The following is a 21,678-nucleotide window of genomic DNA, read 5'->3' on the forward strand; positions in this document are numbered from 1 at the left end:
TAAAAGCAAATTACTGTGGATGCTGGAATCTGAAACCAAAAGAGAAAATGCTGGAAAATCTCAGCAGGTCTAACAGCATCTGTAAGGAGAGAAAAGAGCTGACATTTCCAATGAGGTGCAAGTAAAACGCTGCTCAACCTGGAATGAGTGATTTGGACCTTGGATGGTAAGCATGGAAGAGGTAAAGGGGCAGGAGTTACACCATCTGCGATTGCATGGGAAGGTGCCATGTGTGATGGGACAGGTATTTTTGTATAGTGGAGGAGTGGACTAGGTTGTCCCAGAGGGAACGGTCTCTGTGGAAAGCTGACAGAGAGAGTGAAGGGAAGATGTGTTTGATGGTAGCATCATGCTGGAGTTGGCAAAAATGGCAGAGGATTATGCTTTGCATGCAGAGGCTAGTGGGGTGAAATGTGAGAATGGAAACTCTATCCTTGTTCTGGGAGCGAGGGAAGGGGGTGAGAGTCATGGCATGGGAGATGGACTGCACGCTGTTGAGGGCCCTTCAACAATTAGGCGAGAAACCATGGTTGAGGAAAAAGGAGCACATATTAGAAGCACTACTTTGGAACAAATGCAACGGAGGCAAAGGAGCTGAGAGAAAGGCATGGAGTCCTTACAGGGTGCCAGGCGCGAAGAGCTGTAGTCCAGATAGCTGTGGGTGTCAGTAGGCTTGTAATGGATATTGGTAGATAGACTATTGCCAGAAATGGAGGCAGAAATGTCAAGGCAGGGAAGGAATTGTCTGAGTTGGACCAGGTGAAGGTGATGGAGGGGTGGAAACTGAAAGCAAAGTTGATGAATGTTTCCAGGTCCGGACAAGAGCATGAAGCGGCACTAAAATAGTCATCAATGTACTGCTAAAGGAATCGTGGGAGGGAACCCAGGTCGGCCTGGAACAAGGAACATTCCATATACCCCATAAAAAGACAAGCGTAGCTAGGATCCATGTGGGTACCCATTGCTACACCTTTGATTTGGAAAAAGTGGGATGAGTTGAAGGAGAAGTTGTTGAGAGATAGAACGAGTTCAGCCAGGCAGAGAGTGGTGATTTGGAAAAAGTGGGATGAGTTGAGGGAGAAGTTGTTGAGAGATAGAACGAGTTCAGCCAGGCAGAGGAGAGTGGTGGTGGATGGGAATTGTTCAGGTCTCTTTTCAAGAAAGAAGCGAAGAGCTCTCAGGCCATCCTGGTGTGGAATGGAGGTGTAGAGAGATTGCATATCCATGGTGAATAGGAAGTGGTTGGGGCCTGCTAACTGGAAGCTGTCAATATGATGCAGGGCATCAGAGGAATCCTGGATATAGGTGGGGCGGGAATGGACCAGAGGACCAGACGAATGCTTTCGGGACATGTGTGGAAATCTCACCATAACGAGTCTCAGTAATGGCGACCTAATTATAATGATATCCAGAATGCTGAAACCAACATGAAGAACATCTGGCATGTGGGAGTCTTTTAAGGAGCAGTTGATAGGACTGCAGGACAGGCATGTGCCTGTAAAGAGGAAGGATAGGAAAGGTAGGATTCGGGAGCCGTGGATAACCAGTGAAATTGTGGGTCGAATCAAAAAGAAAAAGGAGGCATACATGAGGTCCAGGCAGCTAAAAACAGATGGAGCACTGGAGGAATACAGAGAAAGTAGAAAAGAACTCAAACAGGGAGTTAGAAGGGCAAAAAGGGGTCACGAAATGTCCTTGGCAGACAGGATTAAGGAGAATCCTAAGGCATTTTATACATACGTTAGGAACAAGAGGGTTGTTAGGGAAAGAATCGGAGCCCTCAGGGACAAAGGAGGGGAATTATGCTGAGAACCAAAGGAAGTAGGAGAGATCCTCAACTAATACTTTGCATCAGTATTCACAAAGGAGAGGGACATGTTGACTGGTCGTATCTCAGAGAGATGTGTTGACCCGTTAGAAAAAAATCTCAATTACAAGGGAGGAAGTGTTAGGTTTTTTAGGAAACACTAAGACAGACAAATCCCCAGGGCCAGATGGCATCTACCCTAGACTCCTCAGGGAGGCAAAGATGAAATTGTTGGGCCTCAAAGAGAAATCTTTGTCTCTTCACTGGACACAGGTGTGATCCCAGAGGATTGGAGGATAGCAAATGTGGTCCCATTATTTAAGAAGGGTCGCAAAGATAACCCAGGTAATTATAGGCCGGTGAGCTTGACGTCCATGGTAGGGAAATTGTTGGAGAAGATTCTTAGAGATCGGATATATGCGCATTTAGAACTGAATAATCTCACTAGCGATAGACAGCATGGTTTTGTACGAGGGAGGTCATGCCTCACAAATTTGGTTGAGTTTTTTGAGGAGGTGACAAAAACGATTGACGAGGGAAGGGCCATGGATGTTGTCTATATGGATTTTAGTAAAGCGCTTGACAAGGTCCCTCATGGCAGGCTGGTGCAAAAGGTTAAATCTCACGGGATAAAAGGTGAGCAAGCTAGATGGGTGGAGAACTGACTTAGCCATGGAAGACAAAGGGTAACAGTGGAGGAGTCTTTTTCCGGTTGGAGGTCTGTGACTAGTAGTGTTCCACAGGGCTCTGTACTGGGACCTCTGCTGTTTGTGATATATAGAAATGATTTGGAGGAAGATGTAGCTAGTGTGATCAGTAAGTTTGTGGACGACACAAAGATTGCTGGAGTTGCAGACAGTGATGAACAGTGTCAGAGAATACAGCAGGATATAGATAGGCTGGAACATTGGGCGGAGAAATGGCAGATGGAATTTAATCCGGATAAATGCGAAGTGATGCATTTCAGTAGATCTAATGTAAAGGGGAGCTATACAATAAATGGCAGAACCATCAGGAGTACAGACACACAGAGGGACCTGGTGTATAAGTCCACAGATCCTTAAAGGTGGTAGCACAGGTGGAGAGGGGGGTCAAGAAGGCATATGGCATGCTTGCCTTTATTGTATGGGGCATAGAATATAAAAGTTGGCAGATGATGTTGCAGCTGCATAGAACGTTGGTTAGGCCACATTTGGAATACTGCGTCCAGTTCTGGTCGCCACACTACAGAAGGACGTGGAAGCTTTAGAGAATACAGAAAAGGTTTGCCAGCATGTTGCCTGGTATGGAGGGTCTTAGCTATGAGGAGAGATTGGGTAAACTGGGGTTGTTCTCCCTGGAAAGACGGAGGATGAGGGGCGACCGAATAGAGGTGTATAAAATTATGAAGGGCATAGATAGGGTGAACAGTGGGAAGCTTTTTCCCAGGTCGGAGGTGACAAACACAAGGGGTCACGGGTTCAAGGTTGGATCTCATGGGATAAAGGGGGAGGTGGCTAGATGGGTGGAGAACTGGCTTGGTCACAGAAGACAGAGGATGGTAGTGGAAGGGTCTTTTTCCAGCTGGATGCCTGTGACTAGTGGTGTTCCGCAGGGCTCTGTATTGGGACCTCTGCTGTTTGTGATTTATATAAATGATCTGGAAGGTGTAACTGGGGTGATCAGTAAGTTTGCAGACCACACAAAAATGGCTGGACTTGCAGATAGTGAGGAACATTGTCAGAGGCTACAGAAGGATATAGATAGGCTGGAAATTTGGGCAAAGAAATGGCAGATGGAGTTCAATCCAGATAAATGCGAAGTGATGCAATTTGGTGGAACTAACGTAGGGGGGAGCTATACAATAAATGGCAGAACCATAAAGGGTGTAGATACGCAGAGGGACCTGGGTGTGCAAGTCCACAGATCCTTGAAGGTGACGTCACAGGTGGAGAAGGTAGTGAATAAGGCATATGGCATGCTTGCCTTTATAGGACGAGACATAGAGTATAAAAGTTGGGGTCTGATGTTGCAGTTGTACAGAACGTTGGTTCGGCTGCATTTGGAATACTGCGCCCAGTTCTGGTCGCCACACTACCAGAACGTGGAGGCTTTAGAGAGAGTGCAGAGGAGGTTTACCAGGATGTTGCTTGGTATGGAAGGGCTTAGTTATGAGGAGAGATTGGGTAAACTGGGGTTGTTCTCACAGGAAAGACGGAGGATGAAGGGTGACCTAATAGAGGTGTATAAAATTATGAAAGGCATAGATAGGCTGAATGGTGGGAAGCTTTTTCCCAGGAATTGGCTAGCGGATAGGAAACAGAGGGTGGTGGTTGATAGTAAATATTCATCATGGAGTGCGGTTACAAGTGGTGTACCTCAGGGATCTGTTTTGGGGCCACTGCTGTTTGTAATATTTATTAATGATCTGGATGAGGGTATAGTTGGGTGGATTAGCAAATTTGCTGATGACACCAAAGTCGGTGGTGTGGTAGACAGTGAGGAAGGGTGTCGTAGTTTGCAGGAAGACTTAGACAGGTTGCAAAGTTGGGCCGAGAGGTGGCGGATGGAGTTTAATGCGGAGAAGTGTGAGGTAATTCACTTTGGTAGGAATAACAGATGTGTTGAGTATAGGGCTAACGGGAGGACTTTGAATAGTGTGGAGGAGCAGAGGGATCTAGGTGTATGTGTGCATAGATCCCTGAAAGTTGGGAATCAAGTAGATAAGGTTGTTAAGAAGGCATATGGTGTCTTGGCGTTTATTGGTAGGGGGATTGAATTTAGGAGTCGTAGCGTTATGTTGCAACTGTACACAACTCTGGTGCGGCCGCACTTGGAGTACTGTGTGCAGTTCTGGTCCCCACATTACAGGAAGGATGTGGAGGCTTTGGAGAGGGTGCAGAGGAGGTTTACCAGGATGTTGCCTGGTATGGAGGGGAGATCCTATGAGGAGAGGCTGAGGGATTTGGGATTGTTTTCGCTGGAAAGGCGGCGGCTAAGAGGGGATCTTATTGAAACATATAAGATGATTAGAGGTTTAGATAGGGTGGATAGTGATAGCCTTTTTCCTCTGATGGAGAAATCCAGCACGAGGGGGCATGGCTTTAAATTGAGGGGGGGTAGTTATAGAACCGATGTCAGGGGTAGGTTCTTTACCCAGAGGGTGGTGAGGGATTGGAATGCCCTGCCAGCATCAGTAGTAAATGCGCCTAGTTTGGGGGCGTTTAAGAGATCCGTAGATAGGTTCATGGACGAAAAGAAATTGGTTTAGGTTGGAGGGTCACAGTTTTTTTTTTTAACTGGTCGGTGCAACATCGTGGGCCGAAGGGCCTGTTCTGCGCTGTAATGTTCTATGTTCTATGTTCTAGGTCGGTGGTGACGTTCACGAGGGGTCACGGGTTCAAGGTGAGGGGGGGGGGGGGGGGGGGGGGGGGGGGAGGTTTAACACGGATATCAGAAGGACGTATTTTACACAGAGGGTGGTGGGGGCCTGGAATGCACTGCCAAGCAAAGTGATTGAGGCGACTCGCTGGGATCGTTTAAGACTTATCCAGATAGCCACATGAACAGACTGGGAATAGAGGGATACAAACGAATGGTCTACTTGGGCACATGAGTGGCGCAGGCTTGGAGGGCCGAAGGGCCTGTTCCTGTGCTGTATTGTCCTTTGAGTGAGAATGGAGTCAAGATAAGAGGAAATAGCTTTGGTGGGGCAGGAGCATGCTGACACAATGGGCCTACCAGGACAGTCCTTTTTGTGGATTTTGGGAAGTAGGTAGAAGCGGGATGTCCGGGAGTGGGAAACTATAAGGTTGGAAGCTGTGGGGGAAAGGCATCCGGAGGGAATGAGGCCGGTAACAGTGTTGGAGATAATGGCTTGATGTTCAGTGGTGTGGTCATGGTCCAGGGGGAGGTAGGAGGTAGGCGCTCAGCCTGTGAGGTAGAGGTCAGTACGCCAGACAATAACAGCACCCCTTTGTCAGTAGGTTTGATGACAAAGTCGGGGTTGGACCTGAGGGAGTGAAGAGCGGAAAGTTCAGAAGGAGATTGGAATGAGGGCGGGGGAGGGGGGCGCAGAAAAATTAAGATGGCCAATGTCCTGTCGACAGTTCCCAATGAAGGATCAAGGGCAGGTCATTGTCCTGGAGGGGATGTCCAATTGAAGGCAGAATTTTGGAGGCACATGAAAGGACTGTGGAGGGGGGGGGAGGGGCGAGGCGGGGGGCGGTCGAGGTGGGGACGTAAGGGTTCAAAGCTGAGTCCTTTGCTGAGAACAGGAGGCTCAGCCTCAGAGAGGGGAAAGACGGAGGGTATGGTGAACATCCAGTACGGGCTGTGGCTAGAAAAGATGGGGTTCGAAGGATTGGGACTGGTGGAGACTTAGGGTGCGAAATGGTGTTGATGAGTTGTTGAAGCTTGCGCTCCTTAACATCTGCAAGAGACAAGAAAAGTTTCTTGTTATGGTGTCGAATGGTGCAAAGGATGAAATGAAACTGGGGACAGGGACAGCTCTGAGAGAAAGAATATGTAGGAAAGAGTTGACGTAAGAAAAGTCAGCTCTTTTCTGTCCTTACAGATTCTGATATGGAGATGCCGGCGTTGGAGATTCACAGATTCTGCCAGACCTGCTGAGATTTTCCAGCATTTTCTCTTTTGCTTCCCCATTATTAGATTTTCAAATTATTATCCCTACAATAGATGATCAAATGCATCCATTAATCCTTTAATTAGCACGGTAGCATAGTGGTCAGCACTGCTGCCTCTCAGCGCCAGGGACCCAGGTTCCATTCGGTCTTGGGTGAATGTGGAATTTGCACATTCTCGTAGTGTCTGCGTGGGTTTCGTCCGGGTTCTCCAGTTTCCTCCCACAGTCCAAAGATGTGCAGGTTAGGTTCATTGGACGTGCTAAATTGCTTCTTCGTGTCTAAAAATGTGTAGATTAGGGAGATTAGTGGGGTAAATACGTGGGGTTACGGAGACAGGGCCTGAGTAAAATGCTCTGTTGGAGTGTTGGTGCAGACTCAATGGGCCGAATGGCCTCTTTCTGCATTGTAGAGATTATATGATGCCAAAGTGACCTACTGGATGTGGTTTATTAACAGAAAAGAGAATTCTGCAGGGATCGACTAGGACCTTGCTGTTTGCACAATTTATTTAAAAGTCAGAATAGGCGGCCTCTACCCATATGTAATTTACTGATTGGACCAAACTGGAGTTAGGGAGTCTGCATAAAGAGGATTAGAGGGTCTTCTCCAGATGGATAAATTCATCATTCAGAGGTGTGACACCTCTACTTGAAGTCTCTACAAAATGTTTGTAACTTGACCAAAACACACAGGATTGGCATAATCCGAGATTTATATTTACATGTTCTGTGCGTCAAGTCAATCCTTTTGCAAGCCATTTCCAAATGCAGGCAGAGCTCAGGTTGCACCATTAGATACACCTTGATTGTGAGGACCTTTAGCTTTGCCTTGTGAAACTAACTTAAACTGGCGACAAACTGGTGGGATGGGGGAGTTTCTATTACTGTAGGTAACACAGCCTCAAACTGAGGCAACAAAATGTGATTTTGGAAAAGAGGGATAGTCACTGTGAAATATATACAAGAAAGGATTGAATTAATAAAAGATGTTTGGCTAGGTATGATCCCATTGTTGCAAAACAATATGCAGTCAAATTTCCAAGAGTTCATTCAGCCCTCAGAGCATTTAACTGATAACTGTGACCTGGAGTTAATGAATCATCTGTAATACTGTGTTTATGTTGAGGTCTCAGTCCATCTACCAATGCTCAGCTCGTACTGAGCCAGAAGATCTGTAGCTTTACAAGAATGGAGGTGTCACACCAAGGAATGGAACATTTATCTTGGTAAAATATGTGCTTTTCCCTTTTTGGATAACAATTACGGCAGTGTTCTGGGGATCAGATTGGAGACACAACACAGAGGTGTGGGAAAATCAACAGTGCTAATGTGGGGATTGTTAACACACTTGTGAAGGGGTTTAGAACTTTTTACTGTGGCCCAGGGTCCGAATAAAACATTCTGTAGTTAATGTTGCTGTGGGATGGTATTCTGTCTTGAGCAGTGAACGCATGGATATAATCACAATGCAGAAAGATAGTTTACCAGCTTTACTGGGGGTGATGCACAGCCATCCAAGACTAGGCAGCAGAAGGAGAGAATGTTGTGAGCTTCTGTCCTGGACTGACAGTGGTGGATTTTGGAAACGCATTTTACAGTGGGTTAGAAGGAAAGAATTTGAAGAGAGGAAACTAAAATCTTTTCCTCTTGTGATATATTACTGGAGATATGATGGTGAGTGTTTATAATCCCTGTCTCACTATACTGGTAATTTAAGTGGTTTGTAGATTGTGGTGTTGGCCTATATTGCCTCTCCTCACTCTTGCCCTTTTCCCTGCTCCCATTTCCAGGTTACAGGCTCCTGTGAGGATGTGAGACAGTCGCTGGACTCAGAAATCCTGAGGGGTCCAGGCTGGAGGAGGTTCTCCAGATTGGGAGAGGTGTGATAATGGAACGGTTTGAAAACAAAGATCAGCATTTTAAAATTGAGTTGCTTAACCAAGAGCCTATGTGGATCAGCGAGTACAGTGGTGAGAGGAGAATGGAACTTGATTTGAGTCAGAACAAGGGCAGCAGAGTTTTCAATGATCTTCGGGTTGTGGAATGTAGAATATGGGAGGCCAACCAAGAGTGTGTCAGAATAATCATGTTTAGAGGTAACAGCTGCATGGATTTAAGTTTCAGAAGTAGATGAGCTGAGACAGGGGCAAAGTCAGGTGATGCGGAAATGGAAATAGGTGGTCTTAGTGCAGATAGGTAGTCAGAAACTCATCTGGTGAAATATGACACCGGGGTTCTGAATTGTCTCATTTAGTCTCACAGTTGGTGAGAGGGATGGAGTTGGTGGTGAGGGAGTGAAGTTTGTAACGGAGAGTAAAGGCAATGACTTCAGTCTTTCTAATACTTAATTGGAGGGAGTTTCTGTTCACCTGTGTGAGTTGGAGGAGAAATTGGAGGTGAAATTGATGGTGTTCACATGCACCTGCAAGTGTGGTCCTTCTAGCTGGTGGAGGTTGAGGGTTTGGGAGGTTCTGTCAATGTTCTGGTCGAGTTTTAGAAATATAAAACCCCTGTCCTTGACCCCCTCTGTCTCTCTCTCTCGCAAAATGTCCAGAGTCTTGGCAGGTTCCCGTGTCTGAAGGACATTAGTGAACAAGTTGTAAGTTTCAACATTCCAGCACTTTTCACAGTCACTTTGCCCGGCGCCACAAATTACCAGCTTCATTCAGATCAATTTCACAACCTGCTTTGTGTTTGTGTGGGTTCTCCCTCTCTCTCCTGTTTTTCTGTTTTATATCAATTTCACTGGGTATTAGAAAGGGAGTTTTGCAGCCGAGAAACCCAAACCCAACATTGCATCAGATCAATTTGGCAGATGGAATATAATGTAGAAAAATCACTTGACTGATTCCTGGGATGAAGCGATTTTCTTATGAGGAAAGGTGGACACGTTGGATCTGTATGGAGGAATGAGAGCTGACCTTATTGAAACATATCAGGTTACAGGTCTGATCACATCACGACTGCAATATCTTAGTTTGTAAATATCGAGCTAAAAATCATTATCCACAGTGGAGAGAAACCACACACACGTTCTGACTGTGGACGAGACTTCAGCCGATCCTCTGGTCTGTTGAAACACAAGTGGCCTCACTCCAGGGAAAATCATGGAAAAGTAGGGACTGTGGGAAGAGATCTAATTACCCATCCCAGCTGGAAAATCATCAATGCAGTCAGAGTGGGGAGAGGTCATTCACCGGTTTGGACTTTGGGAAGGGATTTACTGGGTCATCCAAACTGCTGACATATATCAGAACATTCACAGTAAGGGCAGACCTTTTAAATGCCCAGAGGGCAGGAAGTGCTATAAAAGGTCCAGGAACCTGACTTCCCATCAATGTGTTCACATTGACGAGACTGTCCAGGTGCTCTCACTGTGGGACTGGGTTCAGGTGATCAATTCACACTGGAGAAAGGGGGTTCACCTGTTCCAAGGAGATTTATTCAGTCATCCACCTGTAGATACACCAAGTTCAGAAGCATCTACTTAATATTAATATTAATGAGGCTATAGTAGGGCACTTAAAAAAATTGAATGCAATCTGGCAGAGTCCAAATGGTTTTGTGTCAGATAAATCGTGTTTGACTAATTTATTAGAGTTTGAGAAAGTAACAAGAACATGGATAAAGGGAAAACTGTAGATGTGGTGTACATGGATTTCCAAAAAGCATTTGCTATAATGCGACATCAAAGTTTACTCCACAAAAATAAAAGCTCATGGTACAGGGGTAACATACTAACAGGAATAAAAGATGGGGAAACTAACTGGGAGCAAGAAGATAGAATAAATGGGTCATTTCTGGTTTACAACTGTAACTATTGGAGTGCCGCAGGAAACAGTACTAACGCATCAATCATTCATAATCTAATTGAATGGCTTCGAGGAAGGGACCAAAAGTATGGTTTCTAAATTTGCTGATGACACAAAGATAATTAGGAGAGTAAGTTGAAGGAGGACATAAGGAGGCTGCAAAGGAATATGGATAGGTTGAGTGGGCAAATATTTGGCAGATTGAGTATAATGTGGCAAAATCAGTTGACTGATTCCTGGGATGACGAGGAAAGGTGGACACGTTGGATCTGTATGGGAGAATGAGAGCTGATCTTACTGAAACATATCAGGTCCTGAGAGGTGCTCATAGCGTGGATATTGAGATGATGTTTCTCCTTCTGGGAGAAATGAGAATTAAGGAAGATAGGTAAAAATAAGGGTCTCCCATAAATAGGAGATGAGGAGAACTTTTCAATCTCAGAGTGCCTTAGTCTGTGGAATTCTCCTTTCTCAGACAGCATTGAATATTTTTAACCTGAATTAGATGGATTATTGATTAACAAGGGAGTCAAAGGTTATAGGGGTTATACAGTAATGTTGAGACCACAATCCTACTGAGACCACTGTCCTATGACGACCAAAAGGGCCCGTATTCATTAGAGTTGAGAAGGATGAGATGAGACCTGATTGAAATGTATAAAATTCTAACAGGGCTGGACAGACTAGATGCAGCAAGGATGTTTTCCCGTTGGGGAATCTAGAACCAGGGGGACACAGTCTCAGGATATGGGGCAGACCATTTAGGACTGAGTAAGGCAAAAATTCTTCACTCAATCCAGTGGAATTCTCTACCACAGAAGGCTGTGGAAGCCAAGTCACTGAATGTATTCAAGAGAGATTGATGTTTTACAGATTTTGATGGCATCAAGGGTTATGGGGAGAAAGCTAGAATATGGCATTGAGATCAAGGATCAGCCATGGTCATACTGAATGGTGGAGAAGGCTCGAAAGACCGAATGGCCTATTCCTGCTCCTAGTTTCAATGTTTCTATCAGATCAGCCATGATCTTATCAATTCGCAGAGCTAGCTCGAGGAGTTCAATGGCCGACAACTGCTCTTAATTTGTTTGTTCATATAATTACCTCAATTATTTTGAGACTATAAATTTAAACCTGCTGTTTCACTTTGTCAGGAACAGATAATATTTTTACACCAATCTTATTGACAGTATGTTTCCAGCATTCACTGTTGTTCTTGTGACTCTAAACTTCTGTTGTGTCTAGGAGCTCTGATCCATGGAAGAGATGGGCTGGGGCACATTTCTAACATGGCTGGGGATTAACCCACATGTTCAGCCTTGGATGTAATGAACTGCAGCAATAACAGCATCGAGCCATCACTTGTGAACTTGCTGGTGTCTCAGCAAATGGCATTAATCAATGAATCCTTTTCCACACGTGGAGCAGGTGAATGGCCTCTCCCCTGTGTGAACTCACTGGTGTTACAGCAGGCTGAATGTCCAACTGAATCATTCCCACACACAGAACAAATGAATGATCTCTCCCCACTGAGAGTGCCCTGGTGTCTCAGCAAATCATTCCTGCTTTTAAAGCTCTCCTCACAGTCAGAACATTGAAACGTTCCTGTTTCAGTGTGAACTCGCTGGTGTCTCAGGAGATTGGATGAATGAGTGAATCCCTTCCCACACTCTGAACAGATGAATGGCCTCTCCCCCGTGTGAACTCGCTGGTGTATCGTGACGTCAGATGATGTCCTGAATCCAATCCCACAGTGAGAGCATCTGAACGGTCTCTCGTCAGTGTGAACACGTTGATGGCGAATCAGTTCCCTGGAACTTTTATAGCACTTTTCACAATTGGGGCATTTATAAGGTCTCTCATCAGTGTGAACTCCCTGGTGTTTCAGCAGAGTGGAGGAATCAGCAAATCCCTTCCCACACTTGGAGCAGGTGAACGGCCTCTCCCCAGTGTGAACCCGTTGGTGAGTCAATAGGTTGGAAGAACTGGTGAATCCCTTCCCACAGTGGGAGCAGGTGAATGGTTTCTCTCCAGTGTGAATCCGCTGGTGTTTCAGCAAGGTGGGGGATCTGGTGAATCCCTTTCCACATTCAGAGCATGTGAATGGCCTCTCGCCACTGTGATTTCTCCGGTGTGTATGTAAGCTGGATAACTGAGTAAATCCCTTCCCACACTCAGTGCAGTTGAATGGTCTCTCCCCGGTGTGAATACGTCGATGAATTTCTAGATCAGATGGGTAATTGAAACCCTTCCCACAGTCCGCACATTTCCACGGTTTCTCCATGGGTGTCCCTGTGCAGGTTGGACAATTAATTGAAGCTTTGTCTTCACACAGAGAACATGTGAAACAGTTTCTCTCCACTATGAATGATGTGATGGATTTCAGATTGTGTAACTGTTTAAAGTTCTTCACGCAGTCAGTCACTGGAACACTCTCTTTCGAGTGCATGCATCTCTGTGCTTTTCCAGTCACACTTTTGATTGAAATCTTTTCACGCAGACAGAACAGACAAACCTTTCTCCTTCCACATTCAAACGCTGATGATATTCAGGTCATGATGAACGAAGAGACTCTGCCCAATCTTGGTGTGATCTTGGTTTGAATTTCTTGTCTGCCAATCCTCATCTAACAATGTCTGTAAAAGGAGTTTAGAACAGTTATCATTGTAAGTCCAAGATATAAATTCAGAGCAAACAATTCTAGTTGCTACAAAACATTTTTCCTCAAAACTTTTATTCTCTATCCCACACACTCTCTCTCTCTTTTCCCTGTGAAAGATCCAGATACGTTCCTTCCCCCCACTTCCAGTTTTGTCCCTCCTCTCGTCTGGCTGGATTTATTTCTCCACTTCCAGTGTGCAGACCAAGAATAATATCAATGAGTCAATCATATTGTCTCCTTGCCACTGGGACTGTGAAGCCCTAACTACCCACTGTCCCCTCATCAAGATGGACGTGCATATGTCCTGCTGACAACCTCCACCTTCCTCGCTCAAATGGTAACCAATGGCCTGAATAGCCTGGTGCTATCACCATGACGTGAAGCCCATTAGCTAATCTGCCCTGACTCCATTTTACTTCGGCAGTCCTTGAGCAAACTATCCAGAGATGTGGAGATAATCCGCAGAACAGACAGGAAACCTACACAACTTTAAAACAAAACCAGAATCAAACAGTTCAACCTGAGACACAAAGCTTCACTGCCTGCAGCAGTGGTGGACTCGTCAACGTTGAGAGCGTTCAAGTGGTTATTGGATAAACATATGGATGATATTGGAATAGTGTAGATTAGAGGGGCTTTAGATTGGTACCACTGGTCGGCGCAACATCGAGGGCCGAAGGGCCTGTACTGCGCTGTAATGTTCTATGTTCTAATATGCAGATGCCTGATTTGTATTTTAAATCCATCTAGCGACCTTCACTAAAAGCAAATTACTGTGGATGCTGAAATCTGAAACCAAAAGAGAAAACGCTGGAAAATCTCAGTAGGTCTGGCAGCATCTGTAATGAGAGAAAAGAGCTGATGTTTCGAGTCCAGATGACCCTTTGTCAAGGCTACCTGACTCCCCAAACCTTAATCTTCTTGTCTCACAAACAATCTCAGTTTGCAAATTTTCAATTGACCAAATCTTGACAGAGTTCCAGATTTCCAGGAAGTAATTTCTGATATTGCTGGTGAAACATCCCAGTCTCAGCTACACAACTAAATATCAATCATTTGCAGAGACGGACTTACAATGAAACACTCCGTGCCTAGGCACAGGGCCACCAATAGGGGGGGGGGGGGGGGGGGCTGTGCTGATCGGAGATTGTTTTCCTCACCTTGTGCTTTCTAACGCTATTGTTATCTAAACACACGGCTGTGCCTCTGGATGCAAAGTGCTCGAACTCAATCATTTCAAACAATATGTCTTTGCACAACTGGGCTCTCTTCTATAACAAACCTCTTCGAAAAATTGAGGTTCAAACTATTTTTGTTTCAGGAAAAAAATTTAAATAATTATATTTAAAGTAGGAAAGAATGGAATTTAAGTTTAGAGATTCACATTAACATAATACAAAATGGATTAAGTGTTTTCAAAAAATGATTTTTTTTTGGCACCTTATATTGTAACCTGGCTCAAATTTACACAGATAAGTGAGTGTCCACCAACACAAGTTACTTTCTAGGAAGCTTTTCAAACTACACGCGGCACAGTGGTTAGCACTGCTGCCTCACAGTCAATTATAGCCATGATATGGAGATGCCGGCATTGGACTGGGGTAAGAAGTCTCACAACTTTAACCTGGTGTTGTGAGACTTCTTACTGTGCCTCACAGTGCCAGGGACCCGGGTTCAATTCCGGTCTCGCGTGACTGTCTTTGTGGAGTTTGCACATTCTTCCTGTGTCTGTGAGGGTTTCCTCCAGATGCTCTAGTTTCCCCCTACTCCAAACATGTGTGTGTTAGGTTGATTAGCCATGATAAATTGTCCCTTCGTTTGAGGAGGATTTGCATGGTAAGTACGTGGGGTTATGGGTATAGGGCCTTGGTGGGATAGTTGATGGAGGCGCGATAGACCGAATGGTCTCCCTCTGCACTGTAGGGATTCTATGCATAATCACATTTAGCAATGATAAGTAAAACATTGAACTGAGTAAACAACTTCTATGAATTCGTGATTTGATTTCTTATTGTCGCATGTACCGAGATACAGTGAAAAGTATTGAGAGGTGAACAAGGCTGGGCTTGACAACATTCAGGTACCCAGAAATCATAGAATAGAAATCATAGAAACCCTACAGTACAGAAAGAGGCCATTCGGCCCATCGAGTCTGCACCGACCACAATGTTTTAAAGTTATTTATTAGTGTCACAAGTAGGCTCAGATGAAGTTACTGTGAAAATGAAGGTGGGCGCAGGGTCCCACAAAGTGTAAGCCCGGCACTTTACTCTTACCCTGTTATGCAACAATTAAAAAAAATGCTGTGGATGCTGTAAACCTGAAATAAAAGCAGAAAGTTCTTGAAATCCTCAGCAAGTTTGGCAGCTTCTGTGGACAGAAAGTTAACATTTCCAATCCAATATAATTATTTTTGGGAACCGAGTGTTTCCATCATTCTGATTTAATTTTAAAGTATAATTGATGTAAATATTATTGTTCTTACAGATATCTGATGTAACTCTGATTTCAGACCTTCCTCTGAACATTTTACAAACTGAGCTCCATCTTACTGTCCATTCCTTCACTAAAGACACGGAGAAAATCACCACCACAAGATGGCGGCCGTTGGTTGCCTGGGTAACCTGGGCCTGTCGCCGGGGAGGAAACGCCGCCCATTCCCTCTTCCCTTACCAAGATGGTCGCCTCTGTTCCTCTCTCCCTGAACAAACCCAGCTTTCCTTCTCCAAAATGGCGTCCGGTTAGCAGTCTCCCAGTGCGCAGGTGCAGGTGTGTGGGGTGAGCATGCTCAGTGCAGTTACGGCGAGGGGAGCACAGAAAGGAATGGGCACTGTGGCTGGATTGGGAGGTTTATCAACTGCTGAGGTAGGCCTGAGGCCCCTAATAGGAGGCTGTGTCCGGTGATGGGGAAGGTTCTGTGGAGGCGATTCTCAGGCTGATTCAGTTAGTGAAGCTTTTAAATGCAGAGGCTGGTCTCGAATCCCACATTGGGTGGTTATACTAAAATATTTTACTTAATTATTTATCTACTAAGAGATAAATTGATCTGTTTAAAAATAGCATCTGTGAAAAGACTAAAATAGCGATAACCTGATATAATTCTGATGGGAATTTTAATATTACTGACTGACAAATGAACATAACATTTTGGGGAAGAATCAATCCTAAGATGTTTTAATTTACTCCCTAATGTCAGATTTCAGTTACTATTTTAAAATTTAATTGAGAATGTCGGTCCAGCAGTAAATAGCAAAATTAGTGGTACAAGGCTGCACTTAGAATCATTTCTCACCTTTTGTGACTGTCACTGTCTTTGTGTCTCTGCAGGAAGTATTTGCCCTGGTTTTGTGTCACAAATAAATGCAGCTTTTCCCAGAAACAGCCCAGAGTAACAATCACCATAATATTTCAGCAACGAGCAGAGCAGAGTGTCCATTGTGGGAATGCAACAAAGAGTGGGTGTGACTTCATGGTTCTGCAGGTAGGAGAGAATTATTGACTCGTTCATTTTATTCTCACTCTACACACGGGCTGGAGAACTGAATTCAGCCGGAGTGGTGGCGGTGGAGCTTGTCGGGAATTAGGAGTGCAGACATTAAATAGTGGTGATGGTCTGATGAGTTCAGATTTCAGCCCCAGTGAGGAGGGAGATTGTGTGTGATGGGGATTTATTGGATAAATGAGTAGAAAAAAATATTCCATGGAAAGGATAATTGTTCTGAATTAGTTTTGTGAACTCCTTTTCTAGGGTATTAGAAGAGGCGGATTTACAGACTGGAAGCTGAAACTAAACTTCACATCAAAGTTGAACAGTGCCACTCGATTCATCAGGACCGAAACATCATTGGCTTTTGACAGTAAAAGGAGAAATATTTCTGTGTTCTGTCTGTGCAAAAAAATGTCATAATTCAGTGTGACTGAGAAAAATACCAAGACCCACACACATACACAAGTGAAAGTGTTCTACTGTACTTACTGTGGAAAGAGCTTTAACCAGTTATTCTGTATGAATAGTAATCACAACATTCACAGTAGGGAGAAGCCAGATACATATTCTGTGTGCGGATGAGGCTTTAACTGATCATCCAAACTGGAGAGAGTCAAGGACACCGGCACCATGGAAAAACCATGGAAATGTGGAGACTGTGGGAAAGGATTCAATTATCCATCTCAACTGGAAAACCATCGACGCAGTCACACTGGGGAAAGGCCATTCATCTGCTCCATGTGCGGGAAGGGATTTACTCAGTCGTTCTGCCTCCAGTCACATCAAAGGGCTCACACTGAGGAGAGACCATTCAGTTGCACCTACTGTGGGAAGAGGTTCAGGTGTTCATCCAACCTCACTGCACACCAGCGAATTCACACTGGGGAGAGACCATTCACTTGCTCCATTTGTGGGAAAGGATTCACTCAGTCAACTACTCTGCTAACACATCAGCGAGTTCACACTGGGGAGAGGCCATTCACCTGTGCCGTGTGTGAGAAGGGATTTATTAATTCATCCCAGTTGTTGAAACACCAGCGGGTTCACACTGGGGAGAGACCATTCACCTGCTCCAAGTGTGGGAAAGGATTTGCTCAGTTAAACAATCTGCTGAGACATCAGCGAAGCCACACTGGGGAGAGACCATTCATATGCTCTGTGTGTGGGAATGGATTTACTCACTCATGCAACCTGCTGACACACCAACGAATTCACACTGGGGAGAGACCGTACACTTGTTCTGTGTGTGGAAAGGGATTCACTCGGTCGTCTCACCTGGTGACACACCAGCGAATTCACACTGGGGAAAAGCCATTCACCTGTTCCATGTGTGGGAAGGGATTCACTCAGTCACAACATTTGCTGACACACCAGCGGATTCATAAGTGATTGCAGGCATTGCATTTCCCTGTTGTTGCTGCTGTTACTCATATCCAGGAAAGATAGTATGACAATATTTAGTTTATTCCTTCTATTATTAACTGTCCGAAGTTTAATATTCCAGATATATTGCTATTTTAAGAAGGCCATGTTGCTTTTTAGAAGCACCATCTGTGATCCTTCCCGTTAATTCAAGAACTCCCAGAGGAACTCGTTGACAAAATTCTGAACTTTACTTCAATCCTAAATTGATCTTTGGTACACCATTCAGTCTCTGAAAACTGATTAACATTTCCAATTAGAAAGTGCTGATTAATTCTTGCTTGCCATTCTTAGAGACTTGTATATCCTTTACAGTGACACCTTCATTATAAATTAAATATAAAACAAAATAATGAAATATTTTACAACTGTTTAAAAAAAAATGCAGACAGCATTGGGATTTGGGTCAATGAGGGATGAACAGGAAAATACCACTGGTAATGGTAGAGATGACAGAAGTGTTAAATAATTATTTTGCCTCATTGTTTCCTGGGGGATAGAACAGGTCAAACTGACATTGAAAGATAAGATGAGTAGTGAGATAAGTGCATCTTAAGGATGTATTGAACAAACTAATCAAACTCAAGTAGGATAGAGTGGTCTGGAAGGATTGAAATCATTTAAAAAATAATAATGTAGGGAAAAGATAGCAGAGAAATTACCACATATGTTCAATGATTCATTAAAAATGTGTAGAGCCTGAAGACTGGCAGAAAGCAAATGTAATTTCTTTATTTAAATAGAAAATGCCCTAGCAATACTAAATCATAGTAAGTAGTCTCACAACACCAGGTTAAAGTCCAACAGGTTTATTTGGTAGCCTGTTGGACTTTAACCTGGTGTTGTGAGACTATTTACTATGCTTATCCCAGTCCAATGCCGGCATCTCCACATTAATACTAAATCAGTCAGTTCCACATCGGCAGTGGGACAACAATGGAATTCTTATTAAAGGAGAGAATAGAAGAAAATATAATAACAGTCAGCATGGATTTCAAAAGGGAAAATCTTGTCTGATCAACCTTTTGAGAAGATAGAGAGTAGATGGTGACAGGGCATTCAATGGGATTTACCTGGATTTTCATAGGGCTTTGATAGAATGCCGGCAATAGATTAATGAATAAGTTCAGAGAATGTGGAGTCAGAGGCAAGTGGCAGACTGGATTAAAAAAAACATATTTCATGGGATGTGTGCGTCACTCGCTGGATCAGCATTTACTGCCCATCCCTAATTGCCCTTGAGGGGACACTTAAGAGTCAACCACATTGACGTGGATCTGGAGTCAAATTAGGCCAGACCGCCAGGGGCGATCGTATCTGGGCCTCGTGATTGGGCCAAACCAGATGGAGAGGCCGCGCAGGAAGCCGAGCCAATTGGGAGCAAGGGCGTGCATCTTAGGATGGATCGGAACCTCGGTTGGAGCCAGGGAGGAGGAAAGAGTGGACTTGTGTATTACCTCTGCCAGACCCTTATCTTGTGTGTACATATTTATTTTTGTATAGATATAATAGTTAATGAACTGTTTCTTGTTGAAGGCACAATGAGTCATCTTCGAATATACTACACTGGTGATGAGGAAGAAATATGTCAGTCATTGGGCGATCACAGTGCGTAGTTAGCAGGGGAGTGGAGTGATTTTCAAAGCTAGAAGAAACAGGTACAGACACCCTAAAAATACCTTTAATCGGGACGTTTGAGCCGTTTGATAGTTGAGAACTGGGACAACGTATCGAAAGGATGCGTTATTTCTTCATAGCTAATGGAAACTTGCCAGTGCAGAAATTACATAGCTTTCATTCCCATTGGAACGGTCATTTACAGGCATGGTACAGAATGAAGAAGGCAAGACAGAATGCACAAAAAGCACAATGGTTAGTTCAACACTGTTAAAACAACTGGCTGAGTAGCTCAACAATGGATCCAAATCTTATACTTTAAACCAGGTCCAACTCAACCAATAGAAGTAGCCTTGATAGTCAGCGGCAGATCTCTTAAAATGGAGGTCGGCACTAGAGCTGCGGCCTCAGACTTAGGGGAACAAACATTTAGATACCTCCAGAAAGGTCTACAACCCTTGAGCTTGAGTAATTCAGAAGCCATTTGGTCTACGTGTACAGGAAAGATGCTGCGGAGAGTAGGGTCAATTACAGTAAATATATGCTACAGAAACCAAACAGCACAATTACCTGTTCTAGTGATTGAGGATCACACATTTTGTTACATGGGTTGAGATTGTATGAAACAGATACAATCGGACTGGCTGGAGATATTGAATATTCAGAATGAAGGTTTTCAAGAACTGCTATGCAGATATTCTGATATTTTCCAGAAGGAACTGGGACCAATAAAAGGGGCTAAGGCCAAAATTTATTTGAACCCCAAGTCAGCACCCAAATTCTTTCAACCCAACCAATGCTGTACGCACTCCATCATAAAATAGAAGTAGAGATAAGAAGATTAGAGGATTTGGGTTTCATAAAACCTGTACAGTTCTCTGAATGGGTTGCACCCATAGTCCCTATTTTGAAGCCAGATCACACTAAGAATGTGGGAATTAGAAATTAATTGTAAACTGAGGAGCTCGAGATAGATACCCCATTCTGCGAATTGAGGACCTCTGTGCAAAACTAACCGGGGCCTTAAGTACACCAAGTTCAATCTGAGTCAGAACGAGCAGCAGCTGGAGTTGAAGAAGATTCCCAGAAGTTGGTTACCATCAACATCCACTGTTGGGGGGTGAGAGAATAAAAATGACAAAGATTGAGGTTTAAATATGATTGTGGAATGAGGTTTAAGAATCTATAATTATTAAGAAAATTATTCAAAAATGGTTACAGATTGATTTATTCCAGAAAACCAGCTTCCTCAAAGTTACAAAGGTTAGCACCTTAGCAGAATTTTGTACTTCAAGAACTGTACAGATTGACCTTTTAGCGATAACAATGACAAAGTTTTGGAGTCAAGACAGCAAGAGATACTGGAGGGTAAGCTTACCACGATAAGTTAGAAGTCTCTGCGATATGGACAAGGTTAAATGTGATGGATACAAGATGTGCCTGTTTGGTAAAATCTATGTGTTGTTAGATTGAAATTTAAACAATGTTTGTGTGTGTGTGAAGCAAGGTATAAATGTATGCAGCCTTCATGTAAACATTCGAGTCAGTTTCTGAATCTGAAGTAGTGCTCTCCCTGCATATATGTTTGAATAAAGGAAGATGATCCTAACCTCTTCTGAGTCTCCTGTGATTAAAGTTTATCAGTGTCACAAGTAGGCTTATATTACCATTTCAATGAAGCTACTGTGAAAATCCCCCAGTTGCCACACTCTGGTGTCTGTTTGGGTACACAGATGGAGAATTTAGCATGGCCGATGCACCTAACCAGCATGTCTTTTTGACTGTGGAAAGAAACTGGAGCACCCAAAGGAAACCCACGGGGAGAATGTAGAGATTCCACACACCAGTGACCCAAGCCGTAAATCGAACCTGGTTCCTTGGCACTGTGAGGTATCAGTGCTAACCACTGTGCCACCCAGCTTGTAAGAAATCAGCGATAACAATCTGGTGTGGTTGGCAGGATACTGGCATCCTGGGGCCGGTTCTGTAAAGAGGGTGAGTATATTTACCTACCATCCTTAGTAAGTGCAGTAAGCTCACTCGGGAACAGTCTGGTCGAGTATTAAAAGTATCAAATAAAATAAATATATAAAGAGTAATTTGTTAATGGGAGATAAAGGGGGTTAATAAAGGAGGACTTGAATCAGACTAGATCCCTCGTTGCCAGAAAGGCAGAAATAAGTTTGCAAACTGAGTGCAGAGAATGGTTGTGCAGAAGTAGGTTTGCAGAATTGATCGCTCAGAAGA

General features: G+C 44.0%; 2 protein-coding genes across 4 annotated transcripts in view; one reads left to right on the forward strand and one right to left on the reverse strand.

Moving 5' to 3' along the window:
- The window catches only part of LOC144505395 (uncharacterized), a 29,204-nt gene extending 8,172 nt beyond the window's left edge, over positions 1-21,032 (forward strand). Inside the window, exons 3-5 of the mRNA XM_078231506.1 lie at positions 16,233-16,386; positions 16,654-16,762; positions 16,988-21,032. Of these exons, the coding sequence (XP_078087632.1) occupies positions 16,233-16,386; positions 16,654-16,762; positions 16,988-17,781 (1,057 nt within the window). The 3' untranslated portion in view covers positions 17,782-21,032. The remainder of the gene's footprint in view (positions 1-16,232; positions 16,387-16,653; positions 16,763-16,987) is intronic.
- LOC144505298 (uncharacterized) lies at positions 9,236-15,501 on the reverse strand. 3 transcript variants are annotated; one of them, XM_078231396.1, is made up of 2 exons: positions 15,391-15,501; positions 9,236-12,879 (listed from the first exon to the last, which is right to left on the reverse strand). In XM_078231396.1, the coding sequence occupies exon 2, from the start codon at positions 12,690-12,692 to the stop codon at positions 11,625-11,627; it is 1,068 nt and encodes a 355-aa protein (XP_078087522.1). In that variant the 5' UTR covers positions 12,693-12,879; positions 15,391-15,501; the 3' UTR covers positions 9,236-11,624. The 3 variants fall into 3 exon arrangements, with proteins under 3 accessions (XP_078087522.1, XP_078087523.1, XP_078087524.1); XM_078231397.1 differs by having other exon boundaries at positions 10,001-12,879; positions 15,182-15,501; XM_078231398.1 differs by having other exon boundaries at positions 10,001-12,879; positions 15,420-15,473.
- Positions 21,033-21,678: the final 646 nt, after the last annotated feature.

Source organism: Mustelus asterias, chromosome 16 (genome assembly GCF_964213995.1).
Source record: "Mustelus asterias chromosome 16, sMusAst1.hap1.1, whole genome shotgun sequence".
Classification (NCBI taxonomy): Eukaryota; Metazoa; Chordata; class Chondrichthyes; order Carcharhiniformes; family Triakidae; genus Mustelus; species Mustelus asterias.